Below are 27958 nucleotides of genomic sequence, written 5' to 3' on the forward strand. Positions count from 1 at the left end.
CTCCCATCAGAGGGAACAGGGGGGCACAGGGAGTGCAGCCCACCCAGTGGTTAGATAACTTGAGAGCCACCATCCACTTCTCCACTTGCCCTCTGGTGCGTGCCAGCCTTGGTGCCAGGGCGGCAGGGCCCTGATGCATGTGGAGAGGCAGACAGTTTCATTGGCACCTCAGGCCGAAGTCCAGGCAGAATTTGGCCTTGTGGAGTTCCTGTCGTCTTGCCAACCCATGGCACTCCCAGGACACTGCTAGGAGAACGCTGGCCAAATCCTGCATGAGAAGTCACCTCCATCACAGTCCCCTCAATGTTGGGGGTCAGACTACAGGAAACCGCTTTTATCAGATTTTGTGGTGTCTGTACACTGGCCAAGGAAAGTAAGAGAAAGAAAAAGAAAGCAATTTGTTTAACCTCGTCTAACAGAAAGGAAAGGATTCTCCAAAGTAGTTGATCTGGGAATGAAGCCCAACATCCCTAAATCTCAGCTCAGTTTACTAGTTTTTCATTTACTAGTGGTTTTTAGAAACTTATTATGATCCTATCTACTCTGGGCTATTATATCATTGGTTTCTCAAAGACAGAGTGGCCCAAAGCCGTTGTTGCACACACACAAAATAATCTATGTACCGTTTGACAATAATCTATACATAAAGCACATTCAGCCATACACATATCTCCGTAGTACAGACACATATTTTAAAAATATTTAAAAGCAGGGATTCTCAAAAAGAGGTCTTCATTTGCCATTCTTAAGGCGACTAATAGGAAATATCACTTTCAATGAGGTTCCTCAAACACCACATGTGTATGCAGATGCACAGATGGATATTCACATACCTGTGTATAGATGTTCAGAAACAAACACGACCATCACACATGTGTGCAATCTCTTTTCCGAACCAATAAAGACAATGCTTTCCTAAGAAATGTTTGAATTTTATTGTACTTTCTTTTTTAAAAGAAAAGAGAATATCATAATCTTACACAACTTCTTTCGAATGGATAAACTTAGACAATTTATCAACGCTTCCTTACATTTTTACACCACACTGAACTCCAACAGGTTTTTGTTTTAAGGTAAACCAGGTTTTTGGTCCTTCCCTGTGGAGAAGTTACTTTCAAGTCAGTGAAAGTTCTTGGCCCATGATTAAAAGTCTTTGCCAATTAGTACTCAACAACTTCAATTCATTTTTTTCTGGTTCAAGATGAGTAGGAGCCTAATAAGGCTGTGATAAAAGGGCAAAAGGCACTGAGAGCCAAAAGCGGATTAATGAGCTCCTCCATTTATTTGTCTTCCTAACAGCTGAACTGTTACAACTATTGACACTCTTCAAAAGGTTCCGCTCTGAACCCTGTCCAGGCACTGCAGGCTCCAATGGACATCTTCAAATCCAGAGAATGGAGGGGCAAGAGCTTCCCCTGTGTGATGCCAAAACCAACAAAGCCCCATGGATCAGGTAATGAAACTTCAGCTTTTCCCCCTTTGAGATTTATTTACTGGCAGCTGACAAGGGGCAAATTCAGCTCGAATTGTGCAGTCAAGGCCCTGTCAAGCTTTTAGAGGCACCCTTGTCTTGAAGCACCTTCATGACTGGCATTTCACTCAAAAGCCCTCGGCACTGGTCCTTAACAGCTTATGACATCACAAAGGACACTCCAGACAGATGCCTACATGGCATCCTGCAGCATTTTAAAAGAGAATTAGTGGTTTTAATTATGGTCGTAGTATGAAAGGGAACCATGCAAGCTCCACAGGAGACCTTTGATCAGACCCTTTTGCTAGTACAATGCCACGGAACTGTGACTATTCCTGGTAAGGGGCCTTTTCTTGCTGAATGACTCACCAGTGATCTTTGAATGCAGACAAGCTTCTAGCCCTCCCTCTTCATTAGTGAGCATTTCTATACAGGGGCCTATATAGTGCTTGGAGTCTAGGAGCTATACAATTGGGGGGAAAAGAAGCCCTACAGATTCTGGCCTCTACTTAGGAAGTGCTGAAGGACTCTGAGTGACTTTATTCATTAAAACAGGTTGCTATTAATTAACTGTCATAATAAAATAAAGAACTATTATTTGCATTTCTTACTATGTTCTCTTTAGTAATATGTATAAAAGATGCTTGTAACAGAAATAAATTTATTGAGCCACTTCCCCCATCCCCCCCAATCCCTGCCTTTTTTTCTCCTTTGCATTTTGGCAGCAAGAGCCTACTAATTATTGGGCCTAGATCTCTGAGTCCAAATAGAAATAAAACATAAATATAAAATTAATTAAGAAAATGCAAAATCCTTTTTCCTCACCAGTTTCTGCAACTGAAATAAGCAAACATCAAATTAGCTTTTTTTTTTTTTTTTCCAGTGATTTCCGAGAACGATCTAAGACAGTAAAACACAAACTTTTTTCAAAATATCACCCACTTGGTGCTTAGCTTGAAGTGTAAGACTATGTAACAACTATAGCTACTTTGTAAAAAATGTACTCTCACCTAAAGCCTAACATGATTCATTCTTTTTGTTCAGGAAACAGAAAATGTCTTTGGTCTGGTATTAATATCAAAAGAATTTAACTTTAAAACTGATTCCAATAAGCATGGCCCTTAAACAGTTCATGGTCAATATTTAGTTATATGAAAATGGTTCATTCTCTTCTAGAATCTAATCCAGCGCAGTCATCTGGTAAAAGACTGGAAGTCAGAAGACTTTTCATAAAGCTTCTCACTGAAATGGTAATTTGGTAACATGGGATAAACAGAATTTTGCATAAATAGTAGATCTTAGTCACTGAACACCCCATTAAACAGTACTGCTGGACCATGTTACTTATATCTGCGAGATGACTTAGTTTGAAATTTTTTATGCAGCTTCTTTTCTTGAAGAAAAGACTTCCGGACTTCAGAATTTTGGAAGCTGAATGATGAGCAGGTTTTTCATATTTTGCTATGTCAGACATTTTTCCTGTTTCTCAGACTTTGCAGTTCTTTTCTTAGGTGCTTTAGAGCACCTAAAATATCAGCTTGCTGTGGATCATTCCGTGCTTTCTGAGAGTACAGATGGAAATGTCTGATGGTTTCAGATAACAGCACTTCAGGGTCTGCATCTCTTGCCTGAAGACGCAGCATCCGCTCACAGGCAATGGCATAGTTCTTGTGCCAATTCACTGGGTGCTCCTTTTGCAAATAGACAATCTCCTTATAAAGCTAGAAAACAGCAGAAATGTTGGTATTCCATTGTTATTCTTTGACTTTTTTTTCAAAAACAAACAAACAAAAAAACCACAGAGGAGTTAATAACAAGAAACAAAAAATTCGAGCAGTCTCCAGTAAAAATCTAATCATTGCTAGGCCATGCAGAAAATGCAAGAATGTTACTGTAATTATTACAGTAGCAGGAGGCAAATATGCTGCATCTAAAACTGCTTCTGAGGTTTTCGGATGTTGCAGGGGAAACCTGAGACACACTGTGTTAGGACAAAATACTCTTCCTCCAGAAAGATGTTCTGGGGAAGGGATTTAGTTTTAATTCATGGAAAGCTATTTACTCAACAGGCAGAAGAGTTGAAACTCTAAATTTAGCTGTTGGAGGAAAAAGAAACAGCTTTCTTTAGAAGACTGCCTGGAAAAAGAACTTGAAGGAATTTAAATTTTTGTCCCACATTTTTGACAGAAATTTCTCTCTACATTAAAAATAACACTAATAACAATAGCAACGATAAAACAATCCAGACAAATTCATCATCACAGAGGCTGAGTGTGACAGAATTTAAGAGATATCCTTAAAAAGTGAGATACTGAAAAGCTTCACAGTATCCTGTAATTTACAATTTTGATAGTTAAAACTTTGCCCATAGGAATTTAGAATTTCGCTTTTCAACATCAGAGAGAGTATTAATTGTATAGAGTTAGATTTTTTGATATTGAGTTTTCTAGAGGAAACACATCAAAAATTTAACAAATAAAACACATAAATCTGCAAAATGGAATATTACAGTTGCTTATTTGGGAATCTCACAGCTTTCTTGGAGATTGTCAAGTTAGAGCTGTATTCACAGGCGTTTAACCAGTAGACTTTCTGAGACCACAGGAAAGCAATAGTGCTTTCTCCAAGGGACAAGTGCTTTTTGAATTAGACATGACATCGTTTAGTTAAAAGAAACCCAATCATATTACCTATTTTTCCAATTCCTACTCCAGGGCAGACAAATGCATACCTATTTTAAAATACCACCCTCACGAAAAATTCCATAATCCATGTTTGATATATTGTTTCAATAGTCAATAACCCTCAGTCATCCAGCTGCCTTTTAAAGCAAATTTCCCCTTAGTTCCCTTGATTTTATACAATAGGGAAGAGGCTGGGCATGGTGGCCCATGCCTGCAATCCCTGCACTTTGGGAGGCCGAGGCCAGAGGATTGCTGGAGACCAGGAGTGGGAGACCAGCCTGGCCCACAAAGCAAGACCCCCATCTCTAGTTATAAAAAATAAATAAATAGAAAAGAAAGAAAAAATGGGAAAGAATCACCATGCGCTTTCATATACATCAAGATTACTGTGAGCCTCCTACCCTTTTATCCTCTTGGTAAAATATCCAAAGTTGCTTTACCCTTTTCCTCATCATTTTTTGTCCAGTGGTTTCTCTTCCTGAGGCCTCCTCTGATAAGACACGGATATAAAGGCTGTAGCATGCTGCCCTACACAAAGTAGGCATTCAGGAGCTGTCGTTTTCAAAATCCTACTAAGTTTTTGTTGTTGTTGTTGTTGCTTTACACATACCAATTTTATTTTGTAAATTAAGTATAATACATATTTCTATAGAAATATAAACCTGTTAGATTCATGTTTGCTACTTTTTTATTTTTAATTTTTGCAGGTACACAGTTGGTATATATATTTATAAGGTACATGAGATATTTTGATACAGGCCTGCCATGCATAATAATCACATCAGAGTAAATGGGGTATCCATCACCTCAAGCATTTATCCCTTCTTTGTGTTACAATCCAATTATACTCTTCTAGTTATATTTAAATGTATCATAATGTTGTTGGCTGTAGTTACCCTGTTGTGCTATCAAATACTAGATTGTATTCATTCTGTCTAACTATATTTTTGTACCCATTAACCATCCCCACCCCACCAACCCACCCTAAGGTGCTGAAGTCCAAAATAGATGCCAATACTTCCAGGAGCATTTCCCCAACTGCTCCAGAGAATGGAGGCTCATTCATGACCCACCTACTAGTCTTCAGGCAGCAGGACACCTTCAAATGATGCAATTTATTCCTATAGGAATAAATTGGCTACTCCCTGCCCTGCTCCCCCACCATGCCTAAATTATTAAGTCACCTGAACTTAATATTCTGTATGAGTTATTGAGTAGGATAATGTAAACAGCAACAAAAATATATTCTTTACACCTAACAAGAACATTCTTGAAAAACTAGCACTAGGGGTGGTAATTAAGTAATTACCATGAAGTAATTGGCCTCATCTGTCTTGTAAACATTGTCACACATCTGGAGACTATGCAAAGGAGATACCAATAATCTGTATTCACTGAAAAAAAATAGAGCTTGCTGACCCAAAGGGACAACAAATCCACAAGCGAGCTTTAGTAGTAGCCTAACAACGCACCATGGAAGCGGTCACTGACGAGAATATAAAATATCAGTAAGTCTCAGCTTTCTCCCAACTAAATATTACTTGTTTTTCAAAGAATTACAAGGTATTAGAGATAAACAGGATTATTATATGAACAGGATATGAAAGACGATCTTTTCAAGTTTAAAGCCCCTTTTCTTTTTTAGAAAAAAAAAAAAATAGAGGCCTGGAAAGGTTCATTGACTCACAGTTGACAATTAACGGCAGAGTGGGCCTAGAAGCTGGGCCTCCCTACTGCCAGACAGAACTCCAGCATGCTGCCTTCTATAATCGGGTATCTTGCTGTCCTCAAGTGGGGTGCCTCAGAGGGTTCCGCCTTTGCCCCCATGGCTCGCTCCTTATGGACTGCTCTCCCCTCCCTCTCTCGCCTCCTTGCCCTACCATCTGTCTGGTTAGCTCCTTCTGATCTTTCAAGATGACACTCCAATGACATCCCCTCTGGAAGCCTTCCCTTCCTTCCTCCCTCACCAGCCTACTCCCCAGCTTGCTCCGGTCCAGTGCTCTGGGTTTCCGTAGCACCTCTGCATGCCTCTCACAGCACTCTCAAGTCTGAACTGTGACTGAGGACTTGATCTTCTGTCTCTCTCTCTAGCCTGCCACCTTTTTGATAGCAGGGATAAGACTTAACTGTCTGCAGCACACTATTTGCTATGGAGTGGGTGCCCAAGAAATGCCTTGTGAGTGAATATAAGTGAATAAACAAGGAACCAGAGATCACAATTGAGGAGTAAAAGTAGTCATACTGATTGGACACCATGCTATTTTGTCTTAGCACCAAACACTTGTCCTGGCTGAGTAGAACCACAGCAGTCTAGAGATGGCAGAAATATCTCAGCTGCTCATATATACAGGTCCTACCCTCTATTTTCATTGGCCCTTGTCAGGATATTAGTTTCCTATAGAGCAGACTCTGCAAGTGTCTGAAGTGCCCAGTGCCATAAGTCACAGCAAAGCAGAGACTTGGTTACAATAGTGCCACAGCAAGCCTCCTGTATCTGCTCCCACTTCCCATCAGAGAGGACCAATGTGTGCAAGATCTTCAGTGTGGCTGTGTCTTCCGAAGGTTCATTTGGCTTCCTGGGGCCAGTTAGAAGACAGAGCCACCCTCCATGACTCTCTCTCTTCTCATGAAATCTCAACAAGCCACGGCCCTATCATTTCAAGTGGAGCCAGGGTCATGACTTTTGCAGAGAGAGTAACCAGCTAGAACTTGTTTTATATTAAGCTGTTATATTAGTTTCCTATTGCCACTATAACAAATTACCACAAACATAGTGGCTTAAAACAACATACAATTATCACCTCGCACTTCTGGAGGTGAGAAGTCATAAAACCAGCATGACTGCGCTCCTTCAGGAGGCTCTAGAGGAGAATCTGTTTCCTTACCCTTTCCTACTTCCTCCAGAGGTGGCCTGAACTCTTTTACTCCTGGCCCCTTCCTCCATCTGCAAAGTCAGCATGTAGAATCTTCAAGTCTCTCTCTCTGCCCTCTGCGTCTGCATCAGGTCTACTACTCTGACTCTGACCTGCCTGCTTCCCTTTCATGAGGACCTTTATGATTATGTTGGGCCCGCCTGGATAATCTGGGATAACCCCTGTCTCAAGACCCCTAACTTAATCCCCCCACCCCTGCTTTGTTACATAGGTAACATATTCATAGGTTGTGGAGATTAGGACATAGACATCTTTTTTTGGGTGGGAGGTATTATTCTGCTTACCAGAGCCATTTACTTTGGATACTGTGATACAATTGAGGATTTGTTCATATGTGCTGCTTTATAACGCCCAAATTAAGAGGGAAATAAAAGAACAAAAATTCTAATGTGATATACCCTCTATCCATCCTGAACAATCACCATCACCTTCCCACCAAATATATCTATATCTATATATAAAAGTATAACATACGTCATATGCATGAGCGTAGAGGTGAGCTTTCACTTTTGAAGGCATGTAAGCAGTTTCTGCCAGGTTAAAGATGAAGAATGGTGTTTTCATCCTGGGGGTGGGGATAGGAACCTTCATTAAAATCATACAGTCAATTGCACATTCAGGGCTAAATCTTCCAGGCTTCTCCACCGATAAGGGATGTACAAAATTCTTTATTGTATTATTTTCAGTTCTCTCATATTCATGGACATTTGCTCTGAACCAACAACAATCCCTCCACCAACCCGCCAAGATGCTGCATTCAAACTAATGACTAAATCTTTTAGGAAAAAAGCCTACACTCGTCATCACTATTATACACTGTTCATCCTCCAAATGTACATTATTGTTATGCAAGAGAAGCCAGGAAAAGGGAAACCTGCTGAGTTAGCCAACACATCCCTTAAGGTACCCATCATGAAGCTCATGCCATGTGTGCCCAGTTCTTCCAAGGTGACTAGACCCTTAGACCCCATGAACTCATCCAGGTTGTATTCAGAACACCAATTAAATCAATACCTGTGTAAATAATGACCTGCTTTCTTCTTTTATGTGATTTCTTCCCAGCTTTCCCACATTCAATCACAGTAAATTGTGCAAACATACGGTATATCCTTGATCTATATTTACAATCATTATTTTGCAGCTGTATTTCTTGACCACTATTTAAAAACCTCTTCGAACTTATGTAAGCTCTTTGTATCATAACTGTTCTCCGTGTACAGTCCCTAGCTCAGACTGGACATCAATACATTTTTGCTGAAGGAAGCACTCCCTATGTACAAGATACTCCGTCTGCATTACTTAGGACTTTTACATTAGTACTTAGGCCAAAGTTTGTTAGTGTTATTATGATTTAAAAAAAAAAAAAAAACAATGACAGGAACCAAAAGAAGTTGCATCACTATGAAATGTTCCATATAGGACAGGATGACCTCTCTCTTCTCTGAACTACAGGAAAGTATAGGCTCCATCAGATTAATATTCTAATCTCCTTTAACATGTCTGTCTGCTCATTAGACTATGCACTTCATGAGGGTAGGAAGTGTGTCGTATTCATATGTGTAGCTTCAATGCCTAGCACGGTGCCTGGCCTCCAGTAAGTATTAAATAAGTGCTTAATTAACAGGCACATTACAAATGGAGGCAAGGTTGTAATGATTAATTTCTACTCAATCAATTACACTCATTTTAATTAAGGCAAGAAAGTATAGGAGAGATGAGTGTTCCAGAGGCAGACAGATGTGAACTTTGGACTCCATCAGTAGCAGCAGTGTGCCCTTGGACAAGTAGCCTTTCCACATCCAGTTTGTTCTTTTATAAAACAATAACCTCAGAAGTTATTGTGGGGATGAACTGAAATATTCACGTATGATTAGCACAGTGCCTCAAAAACATAATTGCTCATAAATGTTATTTTCATTATCACTACTCACCCCTACTCTTGAAATTAAAACTGCCATAGGCTACTTCCCTGTCATATTAAAAATAGACTGCACATACAAAAATGTAGATTAGTCACCTCGCTTGCCACATTTCTTCATTGGCCACAGATTCCCAAGAAGATGGATCAAACCTGTAGTTACAAGAAAACAGTAATATTTTTCTGTCATCCACATTTTTTTTTTTTTTGAGAAAGAATTTTGCTCTTGTTGCCCAGGCTGGAATGCAATGGTGCGATCTCGGCTCACTGCAACCTCCACCTCCTGGGTTCAAGTGATTCTCCAGCCCTGGCCTCCCAAGTAGCTGGGATTACAGGCACCCGCCACCACATCCAGCTAATTTTTGTATTTTTAGTAGAAATGGAGTTTCACCATGTTGGCTAGGCTCGTTTCGAACTCCTGACCTTAAGTGATCACCTGCTTTGGCCTCCCAAAGTACTGGGATTACAGGCGTGAGCCACTATGCCCAGCCATCATCCACATCTTTGCAAAGGATACATCATGACTGTTTTATCATCTGACAAGGCCAACAAAATAAGATGAATCTTGAAATACTGATAGTGATCAAATTAATAAACTTGTTCTCCTAAAAAAGTTGAATTATAAGGAAGTTTGGGTTTTGGTAAATATCTTTTTTAAAATTTTTAAAAATTATACTTTAAGTTCTAGGGTACATGTGCACAATGTGCAGGTTTGCTACATATGTATACATGTGCCATGTTGGTGTGCTGCACCCATTAACTTATCATTTACATTAAGTGTATCTCCTAATGGTATCCCTCCCCCCTCCCATCACCCCACCACAGGACCCAGTGTGTGATGTTCCCCTTCCTGTGTCCAAGTGTTCTCATTGTTCAATTCCCATCTATGAGTGAAAACGTGGTGTTTGGTTTTCTGTCCTTATGATAGCTTGCTAAGAATGATGGTTTCCAGCTTCATCCATGTCCCTACAAAGGACATGAACTTATCCTTTTTTATGGCTGCATAGTATTCCATGGTGTATATGTGCCACATTTTCTTAATCCAGTCTATCACTGATGGACATTTGGGTTGGTTCCAAGTCTTTGCTATTGTGAATAGTGCTGCAATAAACATACGTGTGCATGTCTTTATAGCAGCATGATTTAGAATCCTTTGGGTATATACCCAGTAATGGGATGGCTGGGTCAAATGGTAGTTCTAGTTCTATCTTCTTAATCTGCATAATGAGCTCCCATGCCTCAAGAGAGCAAACAGAAGATCAATGGGAAGACATTGGAAGTATCTGGGGAGCCAGCCGTTCATAAGAACTGTATGTTAGATGGCAACAGGGCAGAGGTGAAGTGTAGGTCACTCTATGGACAGAGGTAAGAGCCAAAGAGCTGTGAGACAAGGGGATCAGCCTGAAGAGAAGGGACTCCTGGCTTGGGAAATCACTGCTGGAGCTTTGATGCTGCTCAAAGAATAATGGCCAAGCCATTTGATTTTTCTTTCTCTTAATTAAAAGTTTTCTTACTATGTATATATTTGATAGAATGGGGATAGTGAGCAATGTTATGTACCGGTACTAGTTGTTCAGCTGTTCTTTTTCTTATGATGGCCGTAGAGTGCTTTGATCATCCATCTCTGGCTGTTATACAACAATGTGGTCTGTATTTGTGCATACTGACTTTTCAAAAAACCTTTACAGTATTTTAAAATATAATCTTGTCTGTTGCTCTTAACCTATAAGCAATAGGTTATATAATCTTTAAATAATTCATAATTTCAAAAGTAAGTATTGGAGGCATATTTCTTTAGTGACTCTGTGTATGTGTGAAAGCAAGTAAAAGAATCGCTACTCCATAGGTAGAGCAGCCTAGATAGTGACTCATTTTCTGTATAGGAAAGAGTAAACTCTATGTAGAAATGCTTAAAGGAAGGCTAGTAATGCCTCTAAAACATAACCAGGTTGATGCCAAGAAACTCTGAAAACAAAGTTACTTAAAGCTGAGTCTTCCCTCACAGAGAAGTTATCTGCCATTCCTAAAGAAAAAAAAAGTGACAAGTTTGCGCAAATGGAAACTATCATAAGCAACAGAATGCCTTTTAAAGTTCAACTGCAGTTAATGAACCTCTTCCGCTTTTAGGGCAATGAGCTATAGGATGGTGGACGATGTAGCATTCAAAGACTTGGAAGTAGAAGGTGCCATCATCTATCCCCCATCATGGTATCCACACAACCAGCACCCTCTTCCCTCCGCTCTCCCCACTGTTTTGTAAATAGGAGAACGAGAAAGACACGTTCTCTTTCTGTTGTATTATGGTATTTTGTGGGTAGCAAGTAACAATATTAACAATTAATAAAAAGTAAAACAAAAAAATTAAAAGGCATCTCAAAATGTAGTAGTTTTTTTGGGTACTCAAAACTGCTATGTTTATATGCATCAAAATGCAACTGCTGTTCATACCTTCCATATACTTCAGTCCAGTTGTAGATATTTTTTGTAAGTTTAATCCATTCCTCAGGGTTGAATACAATCTCCAAAGGAACTAATTTGTCACAAGACCCCCATGGCCAAAGTGAGTAGTTCTTTTTCCAGGTTGGGTCGCCTTCATGAATTCCTATGCAAACAAATGTTTCTTTTCTGTTGGAAACAGAAAAATACATGATGTACTTAAAATTTAAAGTTCTAAATGTTAAGTAAATATAATTCATGAAAGATCATTTTTAGATTTTTTTCCCAATACTTATTACCTATATGATTTTGGAAAAATTACTGAACTATCTGGGTCTAGTCTTCTCATTTGTGAAACAGGTACAACAACTATCTTTCAGAGCTGTTTAAGATTAATGAGATATCTGATATAATTAAGTGTCAAAACATAATAGAGGCTGGACGTGGTGGTTCACACTTGTAATCCCAACACTTTGGGGCTGAGGTGAGGCCAGGGGTTTGAGACCAGCCTGGGCAACACAGTGAGATCCCCATCTCTATTTATTTAAAAAAATAATAATAAAGTTCTAGTTCTGGAGAAGAAGGAATAACTATAGTCTACCTTGTCTCTCCCACTGTACACAACTTTAATTCCTGGACACAGAATATGTGGAGCAGCTATCTGAGGACTCTGAAAAGTAAATGGTAGAAAGAAGATTGAGAAAAAAGACCAGAATTAGACGTTCTACCACATTAGTGATAAGTTTACCATTTTTCTCCCACCATGGGGGAAAAAAGGAAGCTCAAAACTCGGAAGTATGTTTCAAATAAGGACCAAAAAAGCTCCAAGAAAAGTCCCTACATTTTTTTGTAGCCCAAGAAGTAGAAAAGGGGACTAAGGTTTGGAGACAGTGGAGGAAATCCCCCAGGTCTTTTTCCTTCTCTCCTTTCCCAGGTGCCAGGCAACACTGTGGCATTAGTGGAGGCGGTGAGAGTAGTGAGAGTAGCGGTGGGTTGGCAGGCACCCAAAACTTCTCTCTAAGCAGAGGCATTGTGGTTCCAAGAGTGTGGGGCAAATCTCCATTGCTTTTTGTCTCTCTCTGTCCTTCAGCCTGGCTCCAGATGCAGACACAGTCACGGGAAGGGCATAGCAGAAGAAAGAAATTAAAGCCCCAGCTTTCTGGCCAGAGAACCAAAAAGGAAGGCCCCAGCAAGTTGGAAAGTAATGGGGTGACCACAGAAAGGAGAGAGATGAAGAGAGTAATCCCATAAAGTTGTATATAAGCTCCTTGCTTATCTCTGAGCTGAGCATGCACAGGTCTGACCCTAAACAGAGTTTGTAAAATTAACCACAGGGCAGACCACCACCCAGGTTCCAGACTGGGTACCCAGTAGTGTTACCATAGGTAGCTAGTCAGGATGAGCAGGGCAGGAGAGGGCTCCGCTCCGTCCCACCCCAACCCCACCAGGAATTTCAGAAAACCATCAGGTGATGGTCAGACAGTTGTCACACTGTTTCTCTAAAATAGTAACTGGTCACAGCCAGCACCAGGAAAAGGCAGTTTCCCAATAGATAGAAACACCTGAAACTGGTGATCAGCAACTTCCTGAAAAGATCTCAGGAACTGAACAAGTGGGCTCAAGCATGTGCACTAAGAGGCAAAATAGCAGAGTTTAATGGGTATATGATCTTCTAGGGCCATTCCACCAGTGAGGGAAGAACGCAAGTGAGCATGCATACAACTCCAGTAAACACACTGCACAGTCTCTCTCTCTATCTCTCTCTCTTTTTTTTTTTTTTTTTTTTTTTGAGACAGAGTCTTGCTTTGTAGCCCAGGATGGAGTGCAGTGGCACGATCTTGGCTCACTGCAGCTTCCACCTCCCAGGCTCAAGCAATCATCCAGGGTAGCTGGGATTACAGGCATGCACCACCATGCCTGGCTAATTTTTGTATTTTTAGTAAAGCCAGGGTTTTTCCATGTTGGCCAGGCTGGTCTTGAACTCCTGACCTCAGGTGATCCACTGGCCTCAGCTTCCCAAAGTGCTGGGATTGTGGGCGTGAGTCCTGTGCCTGGTCCACAGTGCACATTCTTACCTCCCAAGTGCTAGCAGGCTACTGCACAACCAGGCAGTTCAACCCCAGGGAAGAATCAGGGCAGAAGGGACGCAAGACCTTAGAAGTATGCCAACATAGTAACCCTGAGTCAAAGGTCAAATGGGGCAACTTGTCTTTCAAGTCGCCTGCTTGGCCTTCTTCCAAGTGTAGTTTCCTTCCTTTCACTTCTGCTTTAGAGCTTTTAATAAATTTTACTCCTGCTCTAAAACTTGCCCTGATCTCTCCTTCTGTCTTATGCCCCTCAGTTGAATTATTTCTTCTGAGGAGGCAAGAATTGAAGTTGCTGCAGACCTCTATGGGTTTGCTGCCAGTAACTCAGACACTCGCCACCAGTAACAGTAGCAGACCCATGGGATTGATCCAAATAGCACTGCAAATGCTTTGGAAACAGAACTGGTATTGGAACCACAGTTCACAGAAGGCAGACCAGAATTTGAAAGCTGAGATTAACCTGGCCAAGGGCTTGCTAAACAAACAAACCAAAAAGTCATCATTCTCCTTGGGATTTAAATAAGACCCAAATACACAAATTTTTTTTTACAATTCAAAATTACTCAGCATATGAAGAACCAGAAAAACCTCAACTGATAAAGGAAAAGACAATCAATAGATGTCAATTCTAAGATGACACAAATGCTAGAATTGTCAGTCAAAGACTTTAAAACAACGATTATAACCATGCAAAGAAGGGCAAATACTCTAGAAACAAAAGGAAAGATGGAGAAGCTCAATAAAAAAGTAAAATATATAAAAAGGAACCAAATAGCTTAATATAAGTTTGGCGAGACAGTATGTCAGGGAATCTGGGGGGAGAGAGAGAGAGAGAGAGAGAAAGATACAATTTAAACAAAAAAAGAAAAACACTGAAAAAAAGTACAGAGTTCAGGCATCTGTGGGACAGTACCAAAAGGTCTAAATTCATTTCATCGGAGTCTCAGAAGGAGAAAAGAAAGACTGTGAAACAGGAAAAATTATTTAAAGACCTAATATATGGAAAGTTCCCAAATGTTTTGAAAGATACAATCTTACAGGTTGAAGAAACTTGGTGAACTCCAAACAAGTTAACTCAAAGAAATCCATGCTAAAATATATTATAATCAAACTACTGAAAACTAAAGACAAATAAAAAGTCTTGAAAATGGCCAGAGAAAAACAATACATTTCACCTAGGGGAACAATTATTTGAATTACCATAGATTTCTACTTAGAAGCTACTACATAGGCCAAAGAAATGTAACTTACTTTTTTTTCTTTTTTTTTTTTTTTTTTTTTTTTTGAGATAGGGTTTTGTTCTGTTGCCTAGGCTGGAGTACAGTGGCACAATCATAGCTCACTGCAGCCTCAAACTCTTGGATTCAAACAATCTTCCCACCTCGGCTGCCCAAGTAGTTGGGATCACAGGTGTGCACCACCACGGCCAGCTAATTTTTTTTTTTTTTTTGTAGCAACAGGGTTTCCCTATGTAGTAACAGTTGGTCTTGAACTCTTGGGCTCAAGCAATCCTCCTGCCTCAGCCTCCCAAAGTGCTGGAATTACAGGCATGAGCCATTGTACCCAGCCTAAAGTATTATTTTTAAAATGCTGAAGAAAATAGTATTATCAACCCAGAATTCTATTTCCACAAATATTCTTCAAAAAAGAAGGTGAAATAAAGACATTTTTAGATAAAGGAAAACTAAGAGAATTCACTGTTAATAATCTTGGTTTAAAAGAAATGCTTAAGGAATATCCTCAGAATGAAGGGAAATCATACAAGAGGAAAATGTGGAATATCAGGATTGAAGAAAGAACAACAGGTCTGGTAAGTATCTGAATAAATATTGTAGACTATTTTTTTCTCTTAAGTTCTTTAATATCTGTATGACTACTGAAATAAAAATGACCCTATCTGACATAACATATAACACAAAAAGTAAAAGACTTATATGGCAGTAAGGTTTCCACATTCTGCTTGAAGTGGTAAATTATTACTCCTATGTAGACCATGAAAAGTTAAGTGTGGATGCTGCAATCTCAACAGCAACCAACTTCAAAAAAAACTAAACAACAAAAACTTTACCAAGCGATACAGTAAAAAATCTCAATACACATTTTAAAAAGAAATACAAAAAGTCAGCCAGGCACAGTGGCTCATGCCTGTAATCCTAGCACTTTGGGAGGCCAAGGCAGGTGGATCACTTGAGGTCAGGAGTTTGAGACCAGCCTGGCCAAAATGGTGAAACCTCTGTCTCTACCAAAAATACAAAAATTAGCTGGGCCTGGTGGCACATGCCTGTAATCCCAGCTACTTAAGAGGCTGAGGCAGGAGAATCGCTAGAACCTGGGAGGCAGAGGTTGCAGTGAGCCAAGATTGTGCCACTGTACCCCTGCCTGGGTGACAGAGTGAGACTTCGTCTCAAAAGAAAAAAAAAAAAAATACAAAAAGTCAATTAATCTAAAAAAATACAATAAAATAGTAGACATACATGTAAGCATATCAATATTTATATTAAAAGCAAATGGTCTAAACACAGCAATTAAAGATAGAGATATCTGAGATAGTAAAACAAGACTCAAATATATACTGTCTATAAAACACCCATTTTAAATATGATATAGGTTGGTTAGAAACAAAAGGATGAAAAAGATAAACCACAAAAACATGAATTAAGTTAAAACCAATAAAAAACCCCAGAAGATTTTTTTCCTTTGGTATAGACAGAGAAAAGTGCAAACATAATGCAATGAAGAAAGGATAATCTTTGTAGCAAAGAGTATGAGGACAATTTGATATCCAAACACAAAAACAAAACTACAGAACTCACAGAACAAAACATGAGAAAATCTTTGTGACACGGCATTAGGCAAAGAGTTCTTAGATATGATACCAACAATATAATTCATAGAAGAAAAAAATTGGATTTGAATTTCAAAGAAATAAAAAAGTTTTGCTCCGCAAAAGACACTTGTAAAAGACAAGCAACTAACTGCGAGACAATATTTACAAACTGCATATTTGACAGAGGCTGTGTACCTAGAACATATACAGATCTTTCAAAACTCAACAATAAGAAAACAAACAACTCAATCCCAACCCTATGCAGAAAAACATACTCACACACAAACGTAGATGAACGTTTATAGCAGCTCTACGTATAAACACCCCAAACTGGAAACAACCCAACTGTCCTTCAATGAGTAAAAGGATAAGCAAACCACAGTACATCCATACAATGAAACATTACTTAGAAACAAAAAGAATGAACTATCGATACACACAGCAACTAGGATGGTTCTCAAAGGCATTACACTAAGTGAAATATACCAATATCAACAGGTTACATACATACTTTGATTCTATTTATATGACATTCAGGAAAAGGTAAAGCTATAATGATGAAGAACAGATCAGTGGTTGCCAAGGTTAGGCCTGAGGGGACAGTATGACTATACGGGAGCAGCACAAGAAAGTTCATGGCATCATGGACTGCTCTGTGTCCTGACTGCTGTGGTGGTTACACAAATGTACACATGTGTTAAAATTCATAGACCTGTATACCACACCCCCTAAAAAGAAAAGTAAATATTACTGCTTGTTAAAATAATAGGTGCTCACTAAACATTAGCTAGCTTCCTTTCAGAGGTACTCATTTAGATAACTTTCATGTGATGATGGTCCATCCCTTTGAGGGGAAAAAAAATCTCTATCACATGCCTTTAAATAATGCATGTCCTTTGACTTAGTAATTTTACTTCTGATAATTGATGCTAATAATTTAAAATTCTGCCCCTCCACAAAAAAACCTACATATACAAAGCAGTTGTTGTAGGTATAAATTTATTATAGTTAAAATTAGATACCATGTTAAATATCTCCTAATAGTTTTATTCACTTATTATTTTTAAATTACAGTACATGTATTTACAAATAGTTTGTAAAAACATAAGGAAATTGTTTTATGATAGTAAGTATAAAAAACAGGACACTTATGCTTTTACCTTTGTAAGACATATGCATTTTTTATATGTGTGTTGTTTCTGAGTGACTAGGACAATGTTTTCTTCTAGTTTTAAAAAAAATTCTCATTCTGTAACAAACACATGCAACTTTTACAATTAAAAACTATTTAAAGAACTGATATTAATAAGTCATATTTATGCAGTGATCTTTGTTAGTCAAAAATATTAACAATAAAACTTTATGGGGCAGAATGTTCATCATCATTGTATATTATAATAGCAAAAGTCTAGAAACAGAGAGAATATCACAAAAAATCGAATATTTGTTACATTATTATGCATCTTATGAGAATATTAGCCAAAAATGACAATAATATACATGGAGAAATGCTCATGATATAATGGTAGGTTAAAAAAAATTGGACAGATAATGATATCTCAGCTATCTATAATACAGTATGTATGAGTATGTGTATTTTAAAAATAAGTCATTCATGTTAAAGATGAGTGGAATCCAACAATATTTATCAAAATACTAACAGCACCTGTCCTTGGGAGACAGATGATACTGATCGTCTTTACACTTTTCTGTGTTGTTTAAGTTTCCTCAAAGAACATACGACATTTCCATCATATTGTTCTTGGAACATTTTGGACATGCAGTTTTTATTTTAAAAATGCTGAATGAATGTCCCCAAACAGAATTAATGGCTTCCTTATCCATGCTGCCAGAATACTTGGCATATGTTGTCAGTTAAATTATCTATCTGTTCAGTAAACACCTACTGAGCATTTACTATGTCTGACACTTTACAAGACATTGATAGTATAGAACTTATCCCACCAAATTATGGCTAGTCGTATTCACATCTATGTATGTACACAACTAGATTGTGTTCTACTTGGATTTGTAACTGAACCTCATTCATCTTTCTACTGCCGGAGCCTAATACAAGTTGTAACGCAGTAGACATTCAGTAAATGCTTGTGGGATTGAATTCTTGAAAATTCACAAAAATGCCAATTTGGGGATGTTAATGGTTCCTAATATTTTATCTAGAATAGAATAATTAGATGTTACTCTCACAGCACATTTATACCCATTACTTTCGTTTACTCCATGAGCCACATAAACTTCAGGCTCTAAACACCCAAAATACCACATTATTATGTTCTTAGCAAGGGATAATTTAACTTTGGGATTTACAAAGATATTCTGAAGTCTTCTTTATAAGAAAAAAGAAATCATGAAATAAGTGTTTCTTCTTCAAGCTCTGGACAATCTTAAGCGCTTCATGGCAGAAGAAATGTTCAACACTATACCATTGGGGGAATTATTTATTCTTGACCTACCTACAAATAATTTTATGTTCTCAAGTATAGAATTCACAATTCTCATATTTTATCTCAGCTAGCATGAACTACGTGTTTTTCTTATTTATAAAAATGTCTTATCCTTTATGAAAATCTTTAAGCTATTTTTATACAGTGATTATTCCTGAAAACATTTGCTTTACACTTAAAAGGGGGACCATAGTGTTGATCGGGGGAACTATAATTGCTTGCCATCCACCTGCAATGATTTCAAGTAGGCAGGCACATCTCCAATTTCTGTGAATTGTACTCAGATCTTATTTGCTGTTCTTGCTAATTTGTCTTTATTTTTCCTTCACCCAAAACAATAACATTTATTTCTGCCTGGCCTTATTTATGCACAGATATTCAATTTAATTACAAAGATAATCTCACCAGTGACAGGGAAATAGGTATAGAAAATTGGTCTTTTGGATGAGGCACAGCTGCTACAGAAACAATTTCAGAAAAGCTTAAGATTTTAGAAAAGCTATTACATAAAAAGAATGCTTACTGTTTATTTACTTCAAGAAAATGATAAAGATTAAATGTGACCATTCCACTAGGTAATATTCCTTCCACAGGATTCCACCGGTTCCCAGGAAAGTTGACACCTGGCAAGTGCTTTGCCATCTTGGGTAAATACCACTCATAAGTCATCATCTGCCAGAAAAGTCACACATGATGTCAGACTTTTAATATATTTCTTAAAAAGAATCAAGTTTATCAAGTAATGGCAAAAACCTAAATTACTTTTGCACCAGTCTAATACATATATAATTGAAAAATATAAGCACAACTGAGAATGTGGTAATGATTACTTTTTTAGTGATGTAAACCTTGGATTTTATTATGACTATCATCAGTCACATCAGTACCTTCTTCCAATTTACCTCCCACATTTGATTCCCCATAAGGATCTTCCCCATTCTAATACCTAGAGCAGGAGCCCCCAAACTGGGCTGCACAGCAGGGGCCAGTATTACTGCTGTGCTCTGCCTCCTGTCAGATCAGTGGCAGCATTAGATTTTTCACAGGAGCGTCAACCTATTGTGAACTGCACATGTGAGGGATCTAAGCTACACGCTCCTTAAGAGAATCTAATGCCTGATGATCTGAGGTGGAACAGTTTCATCCCAAGACCATTCCCCACCCCCAACCCCCAGTCTGTGGAAATACTGTCCTTCATGAAACCGGTCCCTGGTGTAAAAAAGGTTGGGGACCACTGACCTAGAGAACGTGCATTCAACTTTAAGAACCAGTGTAAATATCACTTCCTTTGATGCCCTCCTCTGTCTCCACAGCCAGAATGGCATGCTCCTCTAGTACTTTGTACTCACCTCTATTACAGCCTGCTCCTCACCAGACTGTGAGTTCCTAGAGAAAAGGCACTGTATTTTTTCATCTCTGTGTCTCTGCACCTAGCACATCGGCTGGCATAGAATAGTTCTCACATTTATTATTATTTTGAGACAGTCTTACTCTGTCACCAAGGCTAGAGTACAGTGATACGACCTCGGCTCACTGTAAGCTCCGCCTCCTGGGTTCAAGCGATTCTCCTACCTCAGTCTCCCGTGTAGCTGAGATTACAGGCACGTGCCACTATGCCCAACTAATTTTTGTGTTTTTGGTAGACACGGGGTTTCACCATGTTGGCCAGGCTGGTATCGAACTCCTGGCCTCAAGTGATACACCTGCATTGGCCTCCCAAAGTTCTGGGATTACAGGCATGAGCCACCACGCCTGGCCAGTTCTCAAATTATGTTTGCTGAAGTTGAAATGCCTTTGATGGCCAGACTAGACAACCTAGACAAAATAGCCATTATTTTATTCATTCAAAAAAACAAGTATGCTCATCTATAATGAATAAGATATAACCCCTGCCCTGGAGAAGCTCAATCATGTAATAATCTAGGCCTCAAAGTTAAAAACTCTTTTGGCATTTCAAATTATCTGAATTTATTAGCAGCCCTATATTAATTACATATCCTTACACGTTTACACATTCTTTTGATTTAAATAATTTACTTATATTAGAAAAAATCATTTTACTTAATTCTATACTTAATACATACTTAACTCTATACTTTGATATGTATCCATTCCCTCTTTTTAAAGAAGAGACTCCCATTTATACCACCAAAGCTTTGTTGTGTTTGGATATCATCATTTGAGAAATTGTGCTTATGTTTTACTTGTCTTATATATTTAACTAGCAAATGACAAAGTAATTTTAATCTAAGTCTAAACTGTAAATACTCAGAAAAATACTTACTGAATTAGGCTTTATTGCCCAATAGTTCCAGTTCTGGAGGATATTAACATTAATTACATACCCACTGTGTGCCATGGACTTTATTGTTCCTCATTTAATTCTCATAATAACCTTGCTATGTGAGAATAACTGTATCAGACACTGTTGATTGCCCACTCCACAGTGAATACCTTCTTCTTTTTCACTAACGCAATCTTGATTTTGATCAGGTAGCTCAGGCTGCAATGTTTTCAGTCTAGTCGTTCTCCTTTGCTAATGAGCAGTTTAGGTGTGAGTATATGACTCAGTATGGGTCAGTGGGGCCTGAGTGGAGGTCTGCTGAGGGACTTCTGGGGCACATGTTATTCCCAGTAAATAGAGAGAGGGAGACACCCAGAAGAAGCACCATGCTTTGTTTTAGGTTGTGATGTTTGGAACTGGGCATCCATCCTGTGACTGGGAGGGAAAAGTCAAGAGAATGGCAGAAAAGCTGCCTCAGAAACTGACGTCCCTGAACTGCTCATATTATGTTAGATAGGTGATCCTAACATCACCTATCTCCAGACTGCTCGTCATGTGAGGCTAAAAACTCAGTAATTTCAGTCAGATATTCTGTTTCTTGCATTCAAATGCATCCTAACTTATATAATGATGACTTACATTTCATAAATAAAGAAACAGAAGCTCTGAGAGGAAAAATCATTAGCCCCAAGTCACACATCCAGGAAGTGACAGAATGAGGACTTGAGTTTAGGTCTAATTCACTTCCTAATCCATGCTTCTCAACTACAGTAGCTGACATCCTAAACAGTGTTTAAAATCATAGTGTGGAACCACGTTATTAACAAATAACCTAGCTTTTGTCAGAAACTAGACTGAAGATCAAATTAATCAATCGGCATCCATGATATAAATGCAACTGCTTCTTAAAATGTAAAACTGTATATTTACGAACCTGTTCAAAGTTTTCTCCAAAAATTATAATTATTCATTAATTCAATAAAATGCATTCAGTACTATGCCTAATAATTTGTTCAATTGAATTCATCATATTATTCTTTTAAGATTAAGAATTTCTCTTTTCCTAATGACTGCTCTAAAAACACCAGAGACAGGCTTCCTCCCTTTTACGAATCTATGGCTCAAATAATAAATCTTACAGTTTAAATAGTTCTTCAATGAAAAAAAAAATGTTTTCATAGCCCTCAAAATTTTCACAAGTCCTCTTTTAATGTATTTTTGTCATAGCATTAACAAAGTTTATATAACAATTCTATAGCGTAATTATAGTTAAAAATTTCTATTTTGAGTAAAATGTTTACTTACCTACAGTATGATTTATTTCATATTCAATATAATTTATTTTAATCCCTGGACCAATGGGCAAGGTAAATTCGAATGGTTGAGTTAGCTGAACATAAAATAACAATTTTTTTTTTTGAGACTGAGTCTCGCTCTGTCACCTAGGCTGGAGTACAGTGGTGCAATCTTGGCTCACTGCAAGCTCCGCCTCCCAGGTTCACACCATTCTCCTGCCTCAGCCTCCCGAGTAGCTGGGACTACAGGCATGTGCCACCATGCCCGGCTAATTTTTTGTATTTTTAGTAGAGATGGGGTTTCACCGTGTTAGCCAGCATGGTCTTGATCTCCTGACCTCATGATCTGTCTGCCTCGGCCTCCCAAAGTGCTGGGATTACAGGCGTGAGCCACTGCGCCCGGCCTGAGTGTAAAATAACAATTTAAAAATAGATTTACAATACAACAAACACTTTTATGGTTTGTCACATGAACGAGAGACCTAAAATATTATGAATCTAACATGAAACACATTAATTCTTAAAACATTCAGTTTAAATGTTTTTAAATGAGAAGCAACTAGTGTGACTTACGCTATTAATTAAAATAAAAAAACAAGTATGCTCATATATATTCCACCTAACATGTAAAATGTCATATATATTCTAACAGTGATCATGAAAATGGTACCCACCATTTTAAAAAAAATGTTTTTTCCAAAACATGTTTTTAAATCATTGCTATATTCTAAGTATATGTTTCATATACTTACTTCCTGATCCACTAATGAAATGTCAGGCCTCAACCCCTCACAGTAATGCATGTAACGGAGAGAATTTCCTGGCAAATCTCCTCTCAGTAAGATAATTGCATCATGAGGCATAGAGGTGAGAAGGTTCTTTGCGAATTTATCGATCACATAGTTGGTCCTTTGGTCACAAATGCTAAATAGAAGGGTCCAAAAAAATTAAAATAGCAACACTTTGCTACAGTTTTAACAAGACTAGGCTTATTTTCAATGCCATTCTTTTCCCATCATACAATAAACATTCAGTGTTTCAATATATTCTAAAATAATACATATATCTGAAGAAAGAATATTATCGTCTGATAAGCAGCAGCTAATTGTGCAACTGAAAAAAAAATCAGTCTACTGCTTACTTCTGGAGTTTATAATCACCCCCACAAAGAGGGAATCAGTACACAAGAACAGGTCCTTTTTCCCCCTAAGTGCAATCCAATTTTGTTTTTAGAAATTAAGATTTCTGATTCCACTTGGAATTTAAGGCAATTTTATGTTAACTCCATTTACTCAAAGGAACTTTCAGAAATGCAAAAGGAAATCTGCCCATTTCTGACTTGAATTTGTATGACATTTGTATGATTTTCTTGCATGTAGAGGTTGATCCTTTCCACTTCTCCCCTCCTGTGTTCCTCTCTGCCTTTGGAGATCAAGAAATCGCTAGGGGATGAGACCAATGAGAAGCAAGGGGAGGAAGAGTTTCCTGAGTTGTTTACTTCTCTCCAGGCATTATTTGCTATTGCCAATAACTTCATCCTTTTCAAGAATGAAGTGAACTTTCTAACTTCAAAGAAAAACTGCCATGAGTTCTAAGAGCGTTCTATGAAAAAAGAAAAAGACGACAAAACAGTAATTAGTATTAAAAAATGAGACAAGCAATGTCCTTTCTGTTGTTATCAGGTCCATTACATTTGACGGAGCTGAGAAACACAGCCTCAAGTTGAATACCTGGGTTAGTATCACAAAGCAAAGGAACACCTCTAGGAACAGAATACTATCCCTGCCTTTGTAATCGATGTAAAAATTACTGTTTCCTACCTGCTTCCCTATGTTGCAGAGTGATGAGGCACATTTTGCCATCTAGCAAAGGTGCTACATATTCCATTCCCCTGGGGCAAATGAAAAAAATCAAAACAAGATAAAAACACCTAGCCTGTGCCAACACGTCTGGGGTCGAACCTGGACGGCCCGAATGGCCTGAGCCAGGAGATGACTGGGATAAGAAAAGGCTGGGAAACACACTGTGAGTTTGGTGCACCTGCTTGAGCTAGCGATGATGTTGTGTCCAGGACATGCAGCCCCTTCTCTCAAGGTCTCCTGCTGGCCTTCCTAACACCAGCTCTACCCCGGTATTATAAAGAACAATGTTGTGTGTTTTTCTTTAACTTTTATTTTAGGTTCGGGGTACATGTGTGGGTTTGCTATTTGTTATACAGATAAATTCGTCACAGGGTTTGTTGTACACATTATTTCGTCACCCAGGTTACTAAGCCTGGTACACAATAGTTACTTTTTTCTGATCCTCTTCCTCCTCCAAGCCTCCACTCTCAAGTAGGCCCCAGTGTCTGTTGTTCCCCATCTTTGTATCCATGAGTTCTCATCGTTTAGCTCCCACTTGTAAGTGAGAAGATGCAGTATTAGGTTTTCTGTTCCTGTGTTAATTTGCCAAGGATAATGGCCTCCAGCTCCATCCATGTTCCTAAAAGGGACATGATCTCATTCTTTTTATTGCTGCATAGTATTCCATGGTACACATGGACCACTTTTTCTTTTTCCAATCTGCCACTGATGGGCATTTAGGTTGATTCCATGTCTTTGTTACTGTGAATAGCACTGCAATAAACATTCGCATGCATGTGTCTTTATGGTAGAATGATTTCTATTCCTTTGGGTATATACCCAGTAATAAGATTGCAGGGTTGAATGGTAAGAACATTGGTTTTTAAAGTTAAGTTAAAAGAGAAAATTTAATCCTTTAAAATAATACCAGTTAAATCTCACTATAGCAAAATTCTAAGGGACTCTCTCTTCCAGTTCCATAATGTGTACTTGATATTGCTAGAAATATACGAACTATAGTCTAAGACTTAGACATCTTTACGTTAGACTGAGATTCTTATTATAGTGGTTATTAAACAGATTTGGAAAAATATATGTAATAGTAATAATATATGAGTTAAGAAACTTTGGAACTTAATTTTAAAATAATTAAGGCTGGTGTAGTGGCTCACACCTGTAATTCCAGCACTTTGGGAGGCTGAAGAGGGAGGCTTGCTTGAGACCAGCCTAGGCAACATAGTGAGACCTTGTCTCTACAAAAAAAAAAAAAAAGAAGAAAGAAAAAAGGCATGCCAACGGTGGCATGTGTCCATAGTCCCAGCTACTGAGGAGGCTGAGGCAGAGGACTGCTTGAGCCCAGGAGTTCAAGGCTGTAGTAAGCTACAATCATGCCACTGTACTCCAGCCTAGGGGACAGAATAAGACCTTGTCTCAAAAAAAAAAAAGTTAATATTTACTACTACAGAGTAAACTGGACATAAAGGGAAGCATAAAGTGAATTATTTTAGGGTATACAAAAAACCCTAAATCATTTTACTCTCCATCTAAGTGGTATTTTAGGTCATGGAATTTTACCTATACTAGGGATTCTAAAAGTATCTCTTGAGTTCTTCAGAGAAAAAGATACAAATAGTCTACATGCACCACCTAAACCCTTGTTTGCAATGGCCTGAAACCATACGTCGCCATACTAAGATTCTGGTTCAGGAGGTTTAACAACCCTAAAAGCTAAAGAACTACTGCATTCAACCAAGCTGTCTCACTTTGAGTCCTGAAAACCAGTAGAAGTTAAAAATGAAATAAAGTGTTAGAATCTAAATATTCAGGTATCTCTGGCTTGACAGCTACTTTTCATAAAAATAACCATGTGTTACCTGTAATTAGAATATATTTGGTAAACTACAAAAAGAGTTGCAGAAAGCCATTCCAGACACTGAAGCCCATTGCTATTCAGCACTCTGTTAGTCTCAGACACAACTGCAGCCAAACCAATGCCAGCGAGGACGGCCACTACCGCATTGCTCTGCATCCAGAATCGTTCCACCTGTGAAAGAGACAAGCAATCAGTAGGTCCAGTTGACTAGTTTATGCTATCAGTCAGCTACTTATATATTTTTAAAATATACTGCCTGCATTTAGTTGTGTGTACCTATTGTCATTCAGGTTTTGTGAACTGATTTCCCCAATCCAAGCCCAGGTCATTTCATTTTTCTATTTTCAAACATTCTTCCTTCCCAGTTTGACAAGTGCATCTCCCTTTTTAGATCCACACATTCACTTCAATACTGTGGCCTTCGTCTTGAACTCCAGTAATACACAGGCTGAAGGAGTTAGAGAATGCTTTTGCTTTCCTCCTGATATTTCCTTCCACAGGGAGAAGCTCCACTGTCCTGGCCTCTCTCTGACCCCTCACGTATTTCCTCCTATAGGATGTAAGGACTTATCCAACTGGGGAGTTTGGGAGCTGGGACTGGACCTGCAGCACCCTTTCTTTTCCTCTCACTTTCTCCTGGAAGTGAGCTACCCACAGCAAGCACCTGTCCAGGTCCAGAGTCTATCTCTATGGCACGAGTTGGGTGGGGGAGACATGGGAAGAGGCTAGACCTCCACAGTACTGCCTATGACTAGTGGGTAAATCTGCCTATTCTGGGATGCTGGAAGAGGAAGCCCCCTTGGCTACAGATATAAGCCACATTTTCCAATCTCAGTATTACCAGATTAAAAGTGATTCTCCCACCCGTTGTACTGTGTTACGTTGTTTCTCAATTGATTCAGAACTCAGGTGATCAAGTAGGGTATTATTTATTAGGCTTCCTAAACACACACACACACAGACCACTCAGTTTCAGCTGTCAAAAAAGAGCTATTGACATTTACAGAGATTCTATTATAAGTAGAAGAACTACTCTAATCTCAGAGACTGCTGCCACAGAAAACAGAAACACGGTTGCTCTTTTGCCTAGGCCTCGGACTGGGTAGGTAAGAAATAAGGATATATGTTGTTAAGTGCCCTCAATTATAATTCATATTTCTTTTGCTATTAAAAAAATTCCAGGAGAAATGCAGTTGTACCTATATTTGCAAGCACACACACATACAATGACTGACTTAAATCTACTTTACATTCATTTTTCTATTTAACAACTGTGTTAATGAAACAATGCATTCTTTTTATCCTAAAAAGAGGCCTTAGCTGTATTGGCTCAATAATTTAACTTTGATTTACAAAATGTATATAAAATTTTAACTATTCCTTAAGTAATTTGCTCTTCTACAAGATTTATCAAATGCAAATTTGTACATTCTTCACAAACTTTCTGGTCAAAGGATATATCTAAGTCAAACTTACCACACCCATGAAAAGTGGTTTTGAAATATCTAAATTTGCTCTCCAAGCAAAGAACAATGAATAAATGCAAAACATCCCAGTAAAAAGCCATACTAATGATGGATTCTGTCGGTCCCTACAAAAAATAATAAAAATGTCTAAAATATTTATATACACGAATGTCAAATATAATATCACAGGACTTTAAACTATTAGATCTATAAAAACTTTCCATTTTTAACTAGAAGCAAAGAGAGATCTCGGTTTTTAAAATCTGAGTTGAAACAACCAAAATATAGTAATAAACTCGAACTACAACTTGGGACTACACAGTAAAGGATATAAAGCTAACATTCACAGAAGAAATGCAAACTACTAATTTTGTTAAA

The 27958-nt window shown here is 38.3% G+C and overlaps 1 protein-coding gene across 1 annotated transcript in view; it reads right to left on the minus strand.

Annotated features, from left to right (window-relative positions):
* Positions 1-911: 911 nt before the first annotated feature.
* TMEM260 (transmembrane protein 260) overlaps positions 912-27958 on the minus strand; it is a 148665-nt gene continuing 121618 nt past the window's right edge. Inside the window, exons 10-17 of the mRNA XM_011989605.1 lie at positions 27591-27705; positions 26116-26285; positions 23153-23324; positions 19345-19493; positions 11455-11631; positions 9106-9159; positions 7563-7653; positions 912-3192 (exon numbers count right to left, since the gene is read on the minus strand). Coding sequence (XP_011844995.1) covers positions 2938-3192; positions 7563-7653; positions 9106-9159; positions 11455-11631; positions 19345-19493; positions 23153-23324; positions 26116-26285; positions 27591-27705 — 1183 coding nt within the window. The 3' untranslated portion in view covers positions 912-2937. The remainder of the gene's footprint in view (positions 3193-7562; positions 7654-9105; positions 9160-11454; positions 11632-19344; positions 19494-23152; positions 23325-26115; positions 26286-27590; positions 27706-27958) is intronic.

This window comes from Mandrillus leucophaeus, unplaced genomic scaffold (genome assembly GCF_000951045.1).
Source record: "Mandrillus leucophaeus isolate KB7577 unplaced genomic scaffold, Mleu.le_1.0 Scaffold359, whole genome shotgun sequence".
Taxonomy (NCBI): Eukaryota; Metazoa; Chordata; class Mammalia; order Primates; family Cercopithecidae; genus Mandrillus; species Mandrillus leucophaeus.